This window comes from Myotis myotis, unplaced genomic scaffold (assembly GCF_014108235.1).
Source record: "Myotis myotis isolate mMyoMyo1 unplaced genomic scaffold, mMyoMyo1.p scaffold_m19_p_3, whole genome shotgun sequence".
In the NCBI taxonomy this organism is placed as follows: Eukaryota; Metazoa; Chordata; class Mammalia; order Chiroptera; family Vespertilionidae; genus Myotis; species Myotis myotis.
Window position 1 is genome coordinate 6,641,272 of NW_023416335.1, and position 19,113 is coordinate 6,660,384.

At 45.6% G+C, this 19,113-nt stretch overlaps 1 protein-coding gene across 5 annotated transcripts in view; it reads left to right on the forward strand.

The window, feature by feature from the left end:
- The window catches only part of SNX25 (sorting nexin 25), a 93,239-nt gene that overhangs the window by 35,395 nt on the left and 38,731 nt on the right, over positions 1 to 19,113 (forward strand). For all 5 annotated transcript variants that reach the window (XR_004966100.1, XM_036299882.1, XM_036299883.1 and 2 more), the window contains 3 exons: positions 766 to 938; positions 2,179 to 2,365; positions 15,553 to 15,623. Coding sequence is in view for 4 of the 5 variants with exons in the window: in XM_036299882.1 (XP_036155775.1) it covers positions 766 to 938; positions 2,179 to 2,365; positions 15,553 to 15,623 (431 nt within the window). In the remaining variant the exon portion in view is untranslated. The remainder of the gene's footprint in view (positions 1 to 765; positions 939 to 2,178; positions 2,366 to 15,552; positions 15,624 to 19,113) is intronic.

The window sequence follows — 19,113 nt, forward strand, 5'->3', positions numbered from 1 at the left end:
TGTGGCATCGAGTCATGGACTCTCCTCAGTGGAAATACCGTAGATTTTTTAATCCCAGGATCACCCTGTCAGGACAGCTGGCTGGTACCCTGGCTTATGCTTTGTTAGAGTTTTTCTTTGAAAAGTGAAGCTGTAGATCACATTTATGATAAGATATAGGAAATTTAAAATAATTTAGCTAAAGAAATACTTATACCTTTCTGAATTGCTGCTATGATTTAGGAGTAATCTATAATAATAAAAGCGTAATATGCAAATCTACTGAATAATATGCAGATCAGTGGAGCGACCGTCCGGACAATCATGCCATGACACCCATTGTAGCCAGGCCAGCCAAGGCGGGTGTGATGTGAAAGGGCCCGGCCATTGCCCCATGATCGCCCCACAGAGAGAGGCCAAGACCACCGGCCGGCAGGGCAATCAATCAGGGGCTTCACGATTGCCCCAAAGAGGGTGGCCAGGGCCGGGAGACAGCCGGAGCCACAAGGGCCCCAGCAGCTGGGACTGGGAGGCAGCTGGGACTCTAGTGCATGTATAACTGTTGATGCTACTTAAGGTTTGAAATCCCAAATGGCCATGCATTTCTATTTTTCTAGATTAGTTGTGATAGAGAAAATGATTAACTATTGGTATTGTTGAGGAGCGGACACACTTATTAAAACTGATGTACTGCCCATTTGAAATATTTTTACCTAATGGCATTTAACTGAATTGTCTCTAGAATTTTCTTTCCTTCCTTTTTCCTCTCATGTATTTATTTTTTAGACAAGAAGAACAGCCGAGGCCTTTTGTGTTGCATGCATGCTTAAGGAACTCGGCTGAAGAAGTAAGATTCCTACAGACGTGTTCTCGGGTTCTGGTGTTTTGTCTCCTCCCCTCAAAGGATGTCCAGTCACTCAGCTTACGTATAATGCTTGCAGAAATTCTCACAACAAAAGGTAGACTTTCATAAGTAATTCATATTACTAATGCGATGGTAATTGTGCCAATGCTTGGGCTACACACTTCTAGGACACCTGCATGGACCTTGCATACTGTAGGACATAGGAGAATTAATATACTTTCACAATGTAAGTTTAAATGTCGCTCAGAGAGGACATCATTTGTCCGTATGTGATAAAGCAATTTTATATAACATTACCAAGTGAAGAGTACATTTTGATGTTTGTTATGACATAGGATATCCAGCCCTATCTATGCTCTCCATCGGGAAACTCCCATTTGGGATAGCTTTTGAATTATCCAGGCCAATAATATAAATGTTAATGAAACAACATCTATAGTCAAACTCCAGTGTGCATCTACTTAAAATGCCTTTGCTATAAGATTCATTGATAGCCTGGTCCCTGTGGCTCAGTGGTTGAGCATCGACCTATGAATCACTGTTCGATTCCCGGTCAGGGCACATGCCCAGGTTGCAGGCTCGATCCCCAGTAGGGGGCATGTTGGAAGCAGCCGATTAATGATTCTCTCTCATCCTGATGTTTCTCTCTCTCCCTTTCCCTTCCTCGCTGAAATCAATAAAAATATTTTTTTAAAAGATTCATTGATATGTAATATGTAACTTTGTGAGCATGGAATAAATAAAAAATGGAACCGTACCACAATATAATGTGATTACTAGAAAAAAGTGTATCCAGGGAAATGCTTAGCCAGGATAAGAAAAATGAAAGAAGATATGACCTAAGAGAGATTTTTCCTATCTTAGACTTTCAAATAAATAACGTTGCATTTGATATGCATTGATTGAATATCTCATTTATTATTTCAAGATTAGCCAGCAGTGCCCATTAGCTAATATCGAATCAGCCACAGAGAAAAGGGGAACTTTTGAACCTAAAGTTAATAGAGTGAATTTGTAATAGTGCCATCGACTTTTTAACAACTCCCTCCCTCAGGTCCACTTTCAGCAGTTGGGAGAATGTTGACTTTCATCTTTTGGCAGACAAAAGATGAGCCTTAGAAAAGAAATAAAAGGAAAATCGATGTACTTAATTTTGATAGCTTTGTTAGCAGTTTGGTATAGATAGGCAGCCGTGCATGTGGGTATGTGTGTGTTTGAATGTTCCCCATTTGGGTAGTTTAAAGATGTTTCCCAAATGTAGTTCAATTTTATGATATAAAAACAATCCTTCTAAAGGGCACTGCCCTTCTCAGCTGTGCTTTCTTCTCCCACAGTCTTGAAGCCAATGGTGGCATTCCTTAGCAATCCCGATTACATCAACCAGATGCTGCTCACCCAGCTGGAGCGCAGGGAACACGCGAACGAACATCACAAGAGAGCCTACACCTATGCTCCTTCTTACGAAGAGTTCATCAAGCTCATTAACAGCAACTCGGATGTTGAGTTCTTGAAGCAGCTAAGGTACTTGGTCCTCAGTCATAGCAGGATAATAGCTACTCATTATCATCCTCTGCCTGGTTAGGTAAAGAAAAATGTGCTTGCCGGGGCAGCAGAAATAAAGGAAGTCTATAAATCTTACCACTTAGTGATAACTAAATTTATCCAGCTTCTCCTTTATCAGTGGAATTAGATTTTTCAAAGTATAATGTTTTTCAAATAATTAGGTTATCATAGATTGAGAGCTGTGTAGTTGTTAGGAGTGTCTGCCTAGCTGCTCTGATGCTTACCTTAGGAAAGCATTGGAAGGAGATGACGTGTTTATAAAATTCACTGCCGAGCACTGTATTGATTTTCCTTTTTCTTAGGAAATGCAAAGGCCCAGGTTTGGAAATGAGGGATTCTTGACTATTAGTTTGAGAAAACACATTTGAAATATACCCCAGGAGTCTCTTTTGTAGGAAAGTTCAGTCTCACTTATTATACTTGAGATATTTTAGGGGTGAGTGTGTGTGTTTTTAATTTTTCTTTTCACAGCAAGTATATGCACATACAGTGTGATTACATGGTGCTGTGCAGCTTGCAGGCTTTCTAGGCTTGTGTCTCTAGTTACCCTGTGTCTAGTGTCCCCGGACGACAATACATGGGGAAGAAAGGACGCTCTGGTGTGCCGTTTTGCTTTAAGTACTTTTAGTAAGTCATTGATGGAAAAGTAAAACATTGGCTGAAATTCGATTTTTGGACTATTTGAGGATTTTACATTTTTCTTAAGTGCCTCTGAACTAGTGTCAACATTAAGGTGAGTTACAAAAAGCTGACAAAAATCTTTAAAATTAGAGCTAATTATTTAGTACTACTATGGGTGCTCCACCATCTGTCATTTTGTATCTGAGGACAGTTCCTCATGTTATAAATGAATTTGGTAAGAATTAATAGTTTATCTTCAAAACATACTAGTCAAAGGCTCAGGATTAGAAATGCTGTAAATAGCTTAATGTTGACAGTTTACCGTCCAGCAGGAAAATAAGCAGCTCAGCAAGAATTGCCCTTTAAAAGCAAAACCATGGTGTCCTCTGCCCAGGATGATGGAAACAGACCGCTCTGTCACGTTAGGCACGTTGGGGATCGCCTCCGTCTGCGTGGCCAACATCACATGAGAAATTCTGACTTTACACATTCCCCTTTCCCTCTATAAATACATGATGAAACAAAAACAGCACGAGCACTTAAATCTTTCTCTAACATCACTTCCTCGTGCTCTCCAAATAGGGCAGCATTGAAGGATAGCTCTGTGGGGGTCCCGGGAAGGCAGGCCTCTGAGCACCGGGGGACTTCCAGGCAGGAGATGTGCTCAGCCGTGGAGTGGCTTTCTCAAATACTGAGATAATTCACATGCCATCAAACGCATCATTTTAAAGTGTATAGCTCAGCGGGTTTTAGTATATTCAAAGGCTGCGCAGCCGTCACCGGTAATTCCAGGATATTTTCATCCCCCTGAGAAGAAGCCTGTCCCCGTCAGCAGTCCCTTTCCACTCCTCTCCCCCAGCTCATGATCACCCCTGCTCTACTCCTGTGTCTATGGATGTGCCTGTTTCTGGACATTCATCTTCCGTAGCGATATCAGTGACTGTAGATAAATACAGGGTGGGGCAAAAGTAGGTTTACAGTTGTGAATACATGAAACATAGAGTTAGTTTATTCTTGTATTATTTGTTAACTATTGTATTATTACATAAACAACTGTAAATGTACTTTTGCCCCACCCTGTAAATAAGAGTAAAATAAAATATTGCAGATTGCTAACCTCTCTTTACCACTGGCTCCTCCAACTCTATACCTGCCAGCAACAGGAGCAGCGGAGTGCAGACAGCCGGCCAGGTGTTCCCGTTGTGTATTATTTCTGCTCCGTATGTTGAACGCTCTGTGCCTTCCATCTTTCTGTTAGGCTTTGTGTTCCCAACAACATTTTTTAAGTCAAAGGGTGGACACTCAGAGGTACTTTGGTGCTTCGATAATGAAACTCTGAAAGAATTAGAACCAAAAGGAATACATTTCAGAGCTAAGTTGGTGTATTGACTGAGTCCAGCTGGAATGACCTGTTCTTCTCACCTCCACCTCTTTTTTTTTCTTTCAATCCTCACCCGAGGATATTTATCTATTGATTTTTAGAGCGAGTGGAAAGGGGGGAGGGAGAGAAAAACATTGATGTGAGAAACACGCATCGATTGTTTGCCCCCTGCATGCGCTCCAACCGGGAACCAGTCTGCAACTGAGGTACATGCCCTTGATTAGAATCGAACCTCGGACCCTTCAGTCCAAACTGGCCAGGGCTGACCTCCATCTCTTTATAAACTTGCAGTTCCTCATGTAACTTTTGGGAAGTAAGTCAATAACTTCCTCTAGAAGGGCTGCAGAGTTCCCTGTGACAGGAATGCGGGCTTCTGGAAAGAGTCATATGCATTTGGCAGCATCAGCTGTGGGACCGTGGTAATCCTGAAGATTTATGGTCCCCTCCGCAAGCTCGGCAAAGAGCCTTTGGAGAGAAAGACTGTGAGAGGCCTTTTTCTCGCCGGTCGATACACACCTGCAGAGTTCCCTTCGGAATACCGTACTGTTGCACATACTGCGTAATCCCGAGGCAGTTTCTGTGACTGAGATAATTCCTGGGACGTTGCCGGAGGGCAGATGGATTCAGGCTGTTCCATGAGCCCTAGGTTCTACCAGCTACCAGCTGTGAAGTGCTCATTTTCCTTGTCAGGATGACAGCCGGGTAACGCTGCTGCCTTGTTCTCAGGCGCAGGGACGGTGTCAGGGAGTTCTCTTTGATATGACCCGGTGTATCTTTTCTGCATGGGGCTGTTGTCCCTGTTCACTGCATCTTAGGGGCAGACCTGAGGACTAACTACTTCCTGCACAGCTTGAACTGGAGAGATTGTAAGTCCAGGAACAATTCTGCTATAGCAGAGATTGATCATTTTGCTCAGAAAAGTAGGTGCTGGTAGGAGGTGGTGCATAAATTATCTTGTTACTTGGCTACTTACTGTTTATCTGATAGAAAAATTGCTCTCTATTCCAAGGTCAGGTCTGCCTACGGTTATTGACAGGCAAAATCGCGTTTTATCAGACTCCTGTCTAAAACCTCCATCACGGAGCTTTATCAGCTGACCAGCAGTCATGGAGCTGCTTTCTTCAGTCGCAGTCTGAACCGTTCTGTTGCTTCTCTGATAAAATGAGAGTACACTGCTGTCTGACTTTATTGTGTTCTTGGCCCCTGTCTTCAAGTTGCTCCTCAGAAAATCTTAGGGTTGGCTGCCTAAGGCAGGGACTGTGTCTTATTTAGTCTCAGCAGTGGATGAAACTGTCCACTTTTCTTTTATGCACATTTGAGAGATGGAGGCATATTTTTTAAAGGGGAAAAAGGGTCATTTAGCTCTACTAGGCTGGAATGCATTAAAAACAAACAAACAGACAAAATGTGAAGGTGATGTTGAAGTTTTGCAGAGTTTGTTTTTCTGTTTGAGTTGGCATGAGATGCTTTCACAGTAGGACTTTAGACCTAGAAATGTTCTCTTAAAATATACTAAATTAGTGGTTTTTACCCTGGCCGTGTATTAAAATCACCCAGGCTTTAAAAAACTTACAGTAGGATAGCTCACTTTCCTTAGCTACTCCCTTTTTCTTCTTTTCTGGCATCTAGGAAGTCAAAGCGAGGATGTGATAACTGGGTTGGTATAATATTTTGAATTTTCCAGCGTCTTCTAGTAGGAGCAGTGATCAATTCTGTTAATAAAACAGGAGCCACGAAGCTGAGTGTCATCTTGATGCAGGATATGAAAGGGCAGGCTGAACGGATTCCCCACCGTCCGTGTGGGCGGTGAGACAATGACCAGTCAGGGAGGGCAAAACAGGGTTCAGAGCCACGGTGCATCCGTTAATGAAACTCGGCAATTGCAGCCTTGCTGGAGAAAGAGCTGTGTTGCTTTGTTTTGAAGATAAAGCTGGAGTCAAAGTAAACATTAAACAAGGAAAATGAAAGGTTCAGCCCTGACAGGAACCTCTTGGAAAGGACTGGGCAGGTTGTTGGCCAGGAATGCAGCCCGGGCTGTGTGATTCCCGGCGTCTTTGTAACGAGTGCTCTAATGGGAAATACTTGCTCCTCCATGAAATGGGAGACTTGTTCTGCAGCTGCTTGGAGTGGAACCTGGGCATCACTGTCTTTAAACAGCTTCCGAGGTGATTATAACATGCAACTCGTGTTGAGAATCTCTCTTCAATGGAATGTCCTCCCATCTGCTGCCAATCGGAAGTCTTGGCTAGATGTTATGTCATAAAATTCGTTATATTTTAGTTATTTAAAAACTGTGTATATCAGTTGACTGATATACAGTGACTAGTGAGGAGAAATATCACTAGATCATCATGAAGGCCTTCCTGAGCGCTGTGCTTAACCCAAGCTTCTCACCTTTGGCAAAACGGACATTTCAGTGTTTTGAACAGTGATTCTGAAACTGTGTTGTGAATCATGAGCAGTAAAACAGGATTACTTTAGAGAGGAACACGAGAGAAAAAATTGCACATGCCTGAAGACAGACTAACGCACCCTGTCAGGAATCAGTCAGCACGAACAGCATCCAGGGAAAAGGTTAGTGTGGGCGGACGCCGAGAGGAAATCAGCGTGGAAAACAAAGAGAAGCCTGGCGAGTTGTTATAATAATAACAAATGAATATAAATTTAGTTAAAAACTCATTGAAATGCAAGGCTACATACAAGAAATGTTCTAAAAGGTGTCACAGTTTTATGAAAAGTACAAGTAAATTGGCTTCGGAATGTCATTTCTCCTGTTGGTGTCCGAGAAATAGCAAAGGATGCAGAGGTGGGATTAAACATATCAGAGAATACCGATTATTTTCATTTAGGAGCAAAGATAATTAACTATTGGCAGCAGCAACGTGAAATTTGATATAAGAAGGGAGAAGTTGGGTATAAGGACGTTCATGATCTCTCTGAAATTAAGGAATTTATTCTGTGCCTGTACTTGGAGCAGCACCGGCCCTGTGGGGAAGGTGTATGTGCTTTATGAAGGGCAGTTAGGAGCAGGAGGCCGTCCGTGTAGGTAACGCACTTTAGCCCAGAATCTGCATGGCTCTCATTCTTAGCCGCCACAGGTGTTGTTATATCATCAGATCTAGGGTTGCAAACTGTGAACACTGATCGATCACCAGTGGCCCGCTGGGGTTCAGTGTCCCAGCTGGGGTTTGAAGAGACCCCCATAAGTAGCAGTGCTCCTCTCACCATCCTGAGTTCTGAGCCATCAAGGGCCAAGGGATAAGGCACATGAAGACCCAAGTGTCACTCTTATGACTGACCACATTGTCCATGAGCTGTCAATCAGCTGCCTCCTGCACGCCCCACGCTGGGAATTGGGCCCGCAACCCCAGCATGTACACTGACCAGGAATCGAACTGTGACCTCTTTGTTCATAGGTCAATGCTCAACCACTGAGCCACACCAGCAGGGCAATTTTGGCTTTCCTGAGGTTAACCAAAGGGTACCAGCTAGCCAGCATGACAAAGCTTTGGTTGCTTCTGTAACATGTAATTTCTGTAGTCTCTGGGATCTAGAAAATGAAAATATGGTAATGTAGTTTTTTTAGGGAGATTAAAAGATAAAACAAGATTAAGAAAATAGCAATCAGTTGTCACAAGCAGATGAAAACTGTTAATACTTGGTATATATATTTCCAGGTTATTTTCTGTATATATAACATGAATTGTGTGTATACATACATTCAGGACACCTCAGGCTGCTCTGGGCCAGAACTTTCTAATTGGTATGGCTGGAATATATGGATGTGTATTGAGAGAGCGTAGAGACATGTGCAGATGAAGGTTTCCTCTGCCCTCGAGGTGGCTGGGGAGGCCCGGAGGCCTGTCACCCAGTGTTCTGTTCACATAGTGTTACCATTTGCCATGTGTGCACAGCAGGAAATGCCTGTCTTTCTGTGGAAGCCGCTCCCTTCTGCATTAGAAAGTGGAAAAAAGGTGTGAAACCCATTAGGGGAAAAGATCTCTCACTCCTCTGAGTCCTAGTTGAAAAGATCTGCCCTGTTTGTGCTCCTGCTCCCTGACGCCATGAAACACACCTCCTGAGGAGACAGCTCGGAACCTTGAGACCCTCAGCAGTACTCACATAGGAACCAGGCACTCTGCTTTGATTGTAATATTGGTGGAGATTAAAAACTTGAGCCTGGCCAGCATCGCTCAGTGGTTGAGCATCAACCTATGAGCCAGGAGGTCACGGTTTGATTCCTGGTCAGGGCACCTGCGTGGATTGCGGGCCTCAGGCTTGATTCTTAGTGTAGGGAAGTGATGGCGAACCTATGACACGCGTGTCAGAGGTGACACGCAAACTCATTTTTTTGGTTGATTTTTCTTTGTTAAATGGCATTTAAATATATAAAATAAATATCAAAAATATAAATCTTTGTTTTACTATGGTTGCAAATATCAAAAAATTTCTATATGTGACACGGCACCAGAGTTAAGTTCGGGTTTTTCAAAATGCTGACACGCCGAGCTCAAAAGGTTCGCCATCACTGGTGTAGGGCGTGCCGGAGGCAACCGATCAATAATTCTCTCTCATCATTGGTGTTTCTATCTCTCTCTCTCCCTCTCCCTTCCTCTCTGAAAGCAAGAAAAAGTATATTTTAAAAAAATTTGATGGCACCCAGTGTTGGCAGGGTGTAGGAAAACACAACCTTGTGTCCTGCTGCTGAGGATAAATTAATACCTTTTTGTCACACAGGTTTAGGAAACGAAAAAGAGGTCACAAAATATGCATTCGTTTTGATAGTTATAATAATAACTTATCTGAAGGAAATAATCATGAATGTGTGAAAGATTTCTTTAAGACTATTTCTTACAATTTTATTTAAAATAGAGAAAAGCTTGACATAACCAAAGTGCCTAACAATAAGGGCTGAGTTAAAAAAAAAAATTCTTGGAGCAGGTATGTAATGGGTTGCCATGTAATAATGGTTTAATAATACTGGAAGATAGTAATTATAAATTGCTAAATTAAAAGGCTCTAAGGCAGTATTTATAGCAGAAATCCAGTCTTATAAAATAGCAAAATATCCTATTTGCCTAGAAAAGGTTATAAGGATATGCCAAATGTTGTGATTAACTCTGAATATTGTGTTTTGTGTATTTTCCAATGTTCTTCAATGAACATATGTTCTTTAGAGAGAGTAGAAATTGGCTCAGCCTGGGCAAGTACAGTCTGCCCATCCATGTATCAGGCTGGGGTACAGATCCGGAAGGCAGCTCCAAAGCTAGCAGGAGACTATCTCCTTCCAAGTACACGTGGAGCTGTAACGTGTACGTGTTAGCACGACTCCCTATTTGAGTGAGTGACCCCTGAGAAACCGCTCTCAAGTCTTGCCTAGACTGTTAAAAGCTGTGCTGTGTGAGACTCGCAGTAAGAATGGTGCATCCCGCTCGTGCTGGAGGATTTCAGTCACTTTGACACAGAGAAGCAGCCTCATTCATCACTCATAAGTCGCGCTGCAGATAAGGGCTTTCTGGGCTCAGCAGTCCACATCTCCCTGAACTGCAGTGTCCAAGGCAATAGGACCCTGGATCCACCTGGAAGTGACCTCTTTACACCGCCCTGCGTCCGGCCCATCCCCTGCTGCTTCACTGAAATCCCACCCACACGCTGTCCTTTCCCAGAAGTGACCCTACAGCAGCTCCACAGATGCCCGTGGTTCCCCTTGCCCGGGGCAGGGGGTCAGTAAACCCGATTTTGTTGGACTACAGTGACCCTGGTGGTCTTAGATTGATTAGCTGAGACAGTCCTATAGTCAGGAAAAAAGTAAGGCTACTTACAAAAGTTTTATGTATGTTTAACAAGCACACACATACCATCCCCCTAAATAGTGCACATCTGAAGAGTCAGTAGCAGGTTAAGGAACAATAGTTAATGTTTATTGGACTTTCACTGTGGGGCGGGCACTATTCCAACTGTTTTAAAGGTGTTATCTCATTTCCTCTTCATAGCAACCCTATCGGGGAAAATACTGTTATTCCCCCTTATACAGACGAGGGCTCTTGAGTTTTAGAGAGTTTAAATAATTTTCCCACGTGACACAGTAAGTGTTGGGAGCAGGATTTGAACACAGGCCATTTGGTACCAGAAGCCACATTCTTCATTACTCTGAGACGCTTCCTAAGTTGGGAAACAGCTTCAGCTTAGCTGTATTTCTTCTGAACCACATTAACTGAAGTTCCTCTAATGAAAATATTACCTCTAGACTAGTACAAAGTAGCCTGTGGCAACTTGAAGACATTAATGTTTTTAACTTTTTCTTAAACATGCATATGTATGATATTCAAATTTACAATATATCCTTACTAATCCTATCTAATAAAAGAGAAACATGGTAATTAGCTGTACCTCCACTACCCGTCCCATTGGCTAATCAGGGCGATATGCAAATTAACTGCCAGCCAAGATGGCAGTCAGCAGCCAGGCAGCTTGAAGCGAACATGAGGCTTGCTTGCTTCAGTGACGGAGGAAGCTAATGTTCCCCACCTGCAGCTGCTGGCCTCTGAGCTTGCAGTTTGAAACATTGTTACAAATATAGAAGCTAAACAAAACCCCAGAAACCTGCTTTCAGCCAGCCGGGATCTCAGAGCTGGAGTTGAAACAGTGTTTCGATTATAGAACCCAAACAAACCAGATACCTGCTTTCAGCAGCTGAGGCCTCAGAGCTGGAGCCAAGCCTCAGAGCTAAAACTGGCCCAGAATAAAAAAAAAGAAAAGAAAAAAAGGAGCGGTTGGGAGCTTGAGTCACCCGCCAGCCTGAAAACAGCCCTCAGCCCCTCATTCAGACTGGCCAGGCACCCCAGTGGGGATCCCCACCCTGAAGGGTGTGTGACCAGCTGCAAATAGCCATCATCTCCTCACCCAGACTGGCCAGGCACCCAAGTGGGACCCCCACCCTGATCCAGGACACCCTTCAGGGAAAACCAGCCGCCTCCACCCATGCACCAGGCCTCTATCCTATATAGTAAAAGGGTAATATGCCTCCCAGCACCGGGATCAGTGGAGCCGCGAGGCCTCCCGGCACCGGGATCAGCGTGACAGGGGGCAGTGCCCAACCCCCCTGATTGCCCTGCAGCTCTGTGTGTGACGGGGCGGGGCCACAACCTCCCTATCTGCCATGCTCTGTTCATGACAGGGGAAGGTGCCCCAACCCCCTGATCAGCCCTGCTCTGTGCCTGATAGGGGGGAGCTCCCCAACCCCCTGATCGCCCTGCGGCTCTGTGTGTGACAGGGTGCGGCGCCCCAACCCCCTTATCGGCCCTGCTCTGTGGGTGATAGAGGGCGGCACCCCAACCCCCTGATCCACCCTGCTCTGTGTGACGGGGTAGAGCCACAACCTCCCCATCGGCCCTGCCCTGAGTGACAGGGTGCGGCACCCCAACCCCCTGATCCGCCCTGCTCTGTGTGTGACGGGGCGGTGCCCCAACTCCCCTATCGGCCCTACTCTGTGCGTGACAGGGGGGAGCTCCCCAAACCCCTTATGGGCCCTGCTCTGTGCGTGACGGGGGAGCTCCCCAACCCCCTGATCGGCCTTGCTCTGTGTGTGACAGGGTACGGAGCCCCAACCCCCCTGATGGGCCCTGCTCTGTGAGTGACAGGGGGCAGCGCCCCAACCCCCTGATTGGCCCTGCTCTGTGCGTGACGGGGTGGTGCCGCAACCTCCCCATCGACCCTGCCTTGAGTGTGACGGGGGCGGTGCCCCAACCCCCCAATCGGCCCTACCCTGAGCGTGACTGGGGGTGGCATTGCAACCTCCCGATCCGCCCTGCTCTGTGCATGACGGGGCGGCACCCCTACTCCCCAATCAGTCCTGCTCTGAGCCCGACCAGGGGCTGCACCTAGGAATTGGGCCTGCCCTCTGCCACCCGGGAGCAGGCCTAAGCCAGCAGGTCGTTATCTCCTGAGGGGTCCCAGACTGTGAGAGAGCACAGGCTGGGCTGAAGGATTCCACCCCCCCCGCCCCCCGAGTGCAGAAATTTTTGTGCACCGGGCCTCTAGTTTTAATATAAAAGAATATTTTAAACCATTTACCATACTGTACACCTGAGACTAGGATTTGTCCAGCCTTTGACATTGGTAGGACATTCCAGCGTGTATGCCCAAGATGGCTCTAAAGTAATATATTTTTTAAAAATATGTGTAAGATGTGCCTAATGAAATAAAGAGACTGTTTTTTAATTTGGCTTGAAACCAGTTCTAATAATTCCAGAACTGTTCTGAACAGTTAACAGTAGTTTAAATAACTTTGTTGAGAATGAGAAAGTCACTCATTTCCTATTTTGTCTTTTGGTATCAAGTGAAAGTAAATTCTGCAAGTTCATTAACCATGTTCAAACGCCAAAGCACTGTGTGCGAGGGTCTGGTGAGTATAAAGATGAATTGGTTGTGTATCCTTGAATTCTTTCACCTGCCAGCAAGATGCTAATAGTCCAGCATAGAGATCCACGTGGGTATAAATAGTTAAATATAAAGCAAGATATTAAGGCCAGAAGTAGAGAGTGAAGAGCTAAAGAAGTGGGTAGGAGCAAATATTTTATCCTGTAGAAGACAGGAATCTAAGAGGCTTCAGAGAGGAATGGCCCTGGACTGAGTGTTGAAGGTCAAATAATATTTCAACAGCTAAGGGGAGGGATATGCCAGGATAATTACAGCACCGGATTATGAGGGTTAAATGACATAATGTAAATGAAAGTATCTAAACAGGTACCTGGTACCTAATGAGAGGAATCCTTACATGTTAGCTGGTATCTATAATAAAAGCCTAAGTGACTGTTACAGCAGAACAACCTGAACGACCGGTCGCTGTGATGCACACTGACCACCAGGGTTGCAGATGCTCAACACAGGAGCTCTCCCCTGGTGGTCAGTGCGCTCCCCAGGGTGAGGGTCACTGCTCAGCCAGAAGCTGGGCTCATGGCTGGCGAGTGCAGCAGTGGTGGCGGGAGCCTCGCTGCCTCCACGGCAGCGCTAAGGAGCAGCGAGCCAAGTGGTAAAGAGCAACAAGCAGGTGGGCGGTAAGGAGTGAGGGTTCCCGGACTGCAAGAGGGATGTCTAGCAGGTGGACATCCCCCAAGGGGTCCCGGACTGCGAGTGGGCTCAGACCAGACTGAGGGACACCCCCCAGTGCACGAATTTCATGCACCAGGCCTCTTAATGTTATGGATTCATTTTAAAAAATTAACTCTTTCCTCAGATCGTGTGTATTTTTTAGTACCATTGATGGCTCGTTTGTTCCAGAGCATGAATCACTAAGAACATCAAAAGCACAGATTGTTCAGAATTCTATGTGTACCTGTTAGTGTTACAGATGCTAACCCTTATTAATTTAGCTCATTGTTTTAGTCAGTTTAGACTGCTATAGCAAAAATACCATAGAGTGAGTGGCTTAAGCAAGGAGTATTTATTTCTCAGAGATCTGGAAGCTGGGAAGTCTAAGATCAAGGGGCCGGCAGATTGGGAGTCCGGGGAGGGCCCACTTTCTGGTTTATAGATGGTGGTCTTCTCACTGTGGTCTCACTTGGTGGAAAGTGAGCTCTCTGGGGTCTCTTATAAGGGCACTCATCTCATTTATGAGGACACCACCCTCATGACCTCATTGCCTCCCAGAGGTTCCAACTCCAAATATCATTTCATTGGAGATTAGGATTCAACACATGAATCTGAGGGGAACACAAACATTTGAGTCCACAGCACTCACCACTATTGACCGAGTGCTTACCATATGTTTAGCTCCAGGCTTGGTCCTGTAGGAGAATATAGCACACAATTCATCTGCAGAGGCTCATGATAAAGTTGGAGAGAAAAAAGGTAGCATATCTTTATTACGCACAAAGCCACAATTTGTCTTAGGCTCAGATGCATTACCATTTTTTAAAGAAGTATTAGGCCCAGAAGTGAAAAGGACTGGGCACTCCCATTTTCTTCATCACAGCACTGTTTGTGAAAATGTGACTCTGTAAATCGGCAATATAAAATAATACCTAAATAGGTACTGTTATAGAGCAGACGTAAGTTAGGACTTCAGAGAAGAGAAATACTCATGTGAATTGGGGGGGTAGGGAGGGTGGGGAAGATTTGAGAGAAGAAGGACTAGGTGTAAGATCTGGATAGGTGGACAAGTAGGGAGATGTTTCCAGAAGGAAACGGCATGAGCAAAAGCCTGGAAAGTGATCTCGTTTGAGGAGGGCTGCATGGCACCATCCTGCTGACGCCGAGGTGCAGAGCACGGAGGAAAGGACGGTGGGCTGGGTGAGAGGCTATTGCTAAGAGCAGAGGGAATGATAGGACCCACAGAATAACCCTAGAACTTGAGTTCAGAAAGCCCACCTGAATATGCTCACCATAGACACAACTCTAGGGGTGTCCTCAACACTTAAAAGTAAGCTTGTATTTTTCCTGAGAAAAGGTGTTCTTAGGCACATACACCTGCCTGGTGTTGTCAGCTTCTTCTGCGCATTAGAATGACCTGGGGAGCGGAAACAGTGTTGACACGTGGTCCCACTGCAGGTGCTCTCCCCTGTTGGCCTGCGTCCTCTTCCCAGTGAGAAGCAGTGAGGGCAGCCACTCAGAGTGGCAGTGGGGCTGGAGGGCAGAGGACATCTGTGAGTGAAGTGTGTGGGCAGCGTCGTCCAGTGTAGATCTTGCTGCAGCGATGGAAATGGCCGTAGACTGTCCAATATGCAAGCCCCACGTGCCCCTGGAGCACGTGAGATGTGGCTAATGCAACCAAGGAACTCGATTTTTTGTTTAATTAATCTAAGTAGCCACCTGTGGCTCATGCCCACGTTATTGGACAGTGCGGGTGCAGGAGGTAGAATCAACAGGATCGGTCACCAATGCGGGAGATGTGGAGTATCACCTCAAGTTTCTCTCTGGGTGGGGGAGCAAGTTCGTCATTCTGACGTCGGGGTCTCAGAGACGCGAGCTCGCGGCATCGCACCCGGCCTGGCGTAGGTGCCAGTCCCTGTTGGATGGTTTTGATGATACATGGGCAGGACTCACACTGTGTCATGTGTGATTAGTACAGACATGGTTTAAAAGTATCCCCGAGAATGCTATTTTCTTCCTATTCAACCTGTTCTTTCTCTCTCTTTTAAACCAGGTATCAAATTGTAGTGGAAATAATCCAGGCAACGACCATTAGCAGCTTTCCGCAGCTGAAGAGGCAGAAGGGTAAGCACGGGTTTGTTTTCTTCAGTCACATAAGCTGCAGGCCTGTCCCTGGTCTGCACCCTCCACTCAGAGCTTTGTCAGGTACCAGCATTCCTCTGGCTGACATTTAAATAGTTTAACTTCTTACAATAATAGTGTAGCAGCAATAGCGAAAGTAAATGTAATCTAATCCTAACAGGAACCTTGGTATTTCTGAGTTCCTTTATAAATTTATTCATCTGTAGTCATAATTCTTAAAAGATTAAAATTATGGGATAGATAGTGATTTTGTTCTGTTTTTAAACTAAACGTGACTTCATCCTTTTTTTCACACAGTAAAATTTAATCGTTAATGTTTATTCATATTTCTGTCTTGAAACATAATCTTGATCATTTAAATGACACCAGTGAGTTGCTGCTTCATAAGTTACTTAACCTTCTCTTTAGTTAAGCGTTTGAATTGGGAATACCTGCTGTCCCCCTTCTACTCTTGTAGACTTTTAAAGAAATGGGTTTTATGTTGTTTTTATTTTCCCTGTTTGTTTTGTTTAAAGTGACAAGGTCGTTGCCCAGGCATGGTACTGAGGAGTAACTGAGGTGTGGCGATGGCTCTCTGCCTTGTAGTTTGCCTGGTGCTGGCCTAGTCCCTTCTCATCCACGAGGCTGACGGACGTTTACTGTCTGAATGCAGAGCAGGTTTGGTTCGTGGCTGAGAGGCAGCAGACACTGCCATCTCGTCAGCTAGACTTTACACAGCCGTCCGTCTCCAGGTGCACCCAGGTCCTTGCCGGAGAGCAGGGCGCCAGAAGCGCAAGGAAGAGCAGGCCAGATCTGAGAAACGCGCACTCCAGTTCCTAATCACCACGCGGAGGCCAAAGGGAGCTGGGGCTACAGACTTTTCCTTGTCTCTGAGTCACTGGCAGAAGGTGGGAGCGGTGTGAAAAGGAAATGAAGGTCTAGACCAGTGGTTCTCAACCTTCCTAATGCCGCGACCCTTTAATACAGTTCATGTTGTGACCCCCGATTTCATTGTTACAAATTGAACATAATTAAAGCACAGTGATTAATCACAAAAACAATATGTAATTATATATGAGTTTTCCGATGGTATTAGGTGACCCTTGTGAAAGGGTCGTTCGACCCCCAAAGGGGTCGTACCACAGGTTGAGAACCGCTGGTCTAGACCAGGGGTCCTCAAACTACGGCCCGCGGGCCACATGCAAATACAAATATTGTATTTGTTCCCGTTTTGTTTTTTTACTTCAAAATAAGATATGTGCAGTGTGCATAGGAATTTGTTCATTTTTTTTTTTTTAAACTATAGTCCGGCCCTCCAATGGTCTGAGGGACAGTGAACTGGCCCCCTGTTTAAAAAGTTTGAGGACCCCTGGTCTAGACTATGGAGAGGCACTAATTCTTCACCTTAGCCCAGTAAAGAAGATGGGGCAAACGTGTTCATTCAGAAATATTTCCTGAATACTAACAAGGTGATTATGACCCAGTAGTGAACAAACAAAACTGCATTCATGGAGTACTAAACTAGGAGGTGGTGCGGTGCTCAGAGTGAGGCATTGCAGCCTAGGACTTGGATATGGTAGCGAAAAGGAAGGGCCTGATAAGAAAGATTATGAAGGAGAAATAGTCTCTGTGGTGAATGATTGATGTGGGGAAGAGTCAGATGAGGGCAGTACAGTGCTGACTTCACAGAAGAGGAAGTGGCTCCCAGAGAAGTGCAGTTCAGGAGTCTGAGCTTGTAATTTCTAGTCTGCAGCTGCTTCTGTCCTGCCCCATTGCTGCAGGCTGGCGAGATGAAGTTTGGGGTGTAGAAGCAAAAGTGCTAGCATAGGAGTTAGGAGACCTTGGCTCACGTGAGCTTCCCCTGCTAGCATCCCTGTGAAACCCGGACAGTCCTTTCATTTCTCTAGACTCCGGCTTTCAGTCTAGATTGAGTGCTCCAGGTGATCATAAAGGGTTTCTCACCAGGAAGCGAATACCCTGAGAGTCAGAGAAGTGGGGGCTGCTTCAGGGGGAGAGGACTCACTGGATTGGGCCTCTGGATTTGCCACCACAGAGGATGGAGAAGTGCCTGTTTGGCATTTCTCAGCTGGGATTCAGCTGTGGAGAGAGCGCAACCCTGAAGAGAAAAACTTGGAAGTTGCCAATCTATACTAATAAAAGGGTAATATGCTAATTAGACTAGACATCTTCCAGACGTCCTTCCAGACAAAGTCACAGCAGCTGTGAGGGCTGGTGGCAAGGGAGAAGTGGGTGGGGCCGGTGGGCACTGGCCAGTCCCACCCATACCGCACGGCTCCCTTTTCCGCAGCGGTGCTAGGAGAGGCAGGGCAGCCCGCTGTCCCGGAGCCTCCACAGAGGCTGGAAGGGGTGTGACCAAGGTGCCTCAACCTCCCACAGCCCCTCCCCCAGCCGACCTGGCCCCAAATCACCCCCCCACACACACACACAAGTGGGCAGGGGGTGGGCCAGTGCTAAGAAGCGAGGTCTGAGTGTTAGCAGCCCCGGTGGCTGGCTTTGGCAGCAGCAGTGGGGTGATGGGGGCAGCGCCTTCCCTTGATCCTCCCGGTCACCTCCCACAGAGGGAGGCCAGACTTCGGTCCTAAGCCATCAGTAGGACATCCCCTGAGGGCTCCTAGACTATGAAAGGGGGCAGGACAGGCTGAGGGAACTCCCCCACCAGTGCACGAATTTTCGTGCACCGGGCCTCTAGTTTAGAGATAAGAGTTAATGATCTTTGATTTCTCCTGTCTCCGAGTCCAGTATCTTTGCAAAGCTGATGCTCTGTTCCCCGCTGTTAGAGGAGAACAATGTATTAATGGTCTGATGTGACTTCCCTGATTCATAATACCACCTGCTGCCTCACTGATGAGTTATTAAAATTTGTGTACATACTTTTTATAAAAAAAAGATCAAATTTGGCACTCCCCATTGTCTTTTTAGTTGAATATCTATAAACTGGTCCAGCTAGCCATTATGTTTCATTGCTGCTTAAATTGATCTTTAATTTATTTCCAGGTAAACATGTGTGTTTTCCCCCTGTAGAAATCATTAAGGAACATTTGAATTTTAGCATTAAAGGCTCCACAAAACATAATTGTTGAGTTGCTTTTGGAAATCTTTTCATTTTAAAGACTGAAAATATCATCAGACAAAAGAGCCTCAGCCTGCATGTTAACCTCTTCCCACAAGCCCCACCTGTCTGCGTCGCTTTCCTGAAACCTGGCAGACAGGGCGGGCCATGATCATTCGCATCTCAGTGACCACATGGTGATGCGTGTGTACTGTTCTAAGGAGTGTCATTTCCAATGTTTCTCCTTATTTCCACATTCTCTGTGACTAAGAAACTGAAGAGGTTTAAGAAAAAGAATGAACAGATGGAACCTCCTGAGAATATTTAGGTTTTAGCCTGGAGACGGGAACTTCACTTATGACTGTGGTGTATATGCTATAAATACCGTTTTGTTGCTGCATTAAAGATGTTTCTGGCATGTCT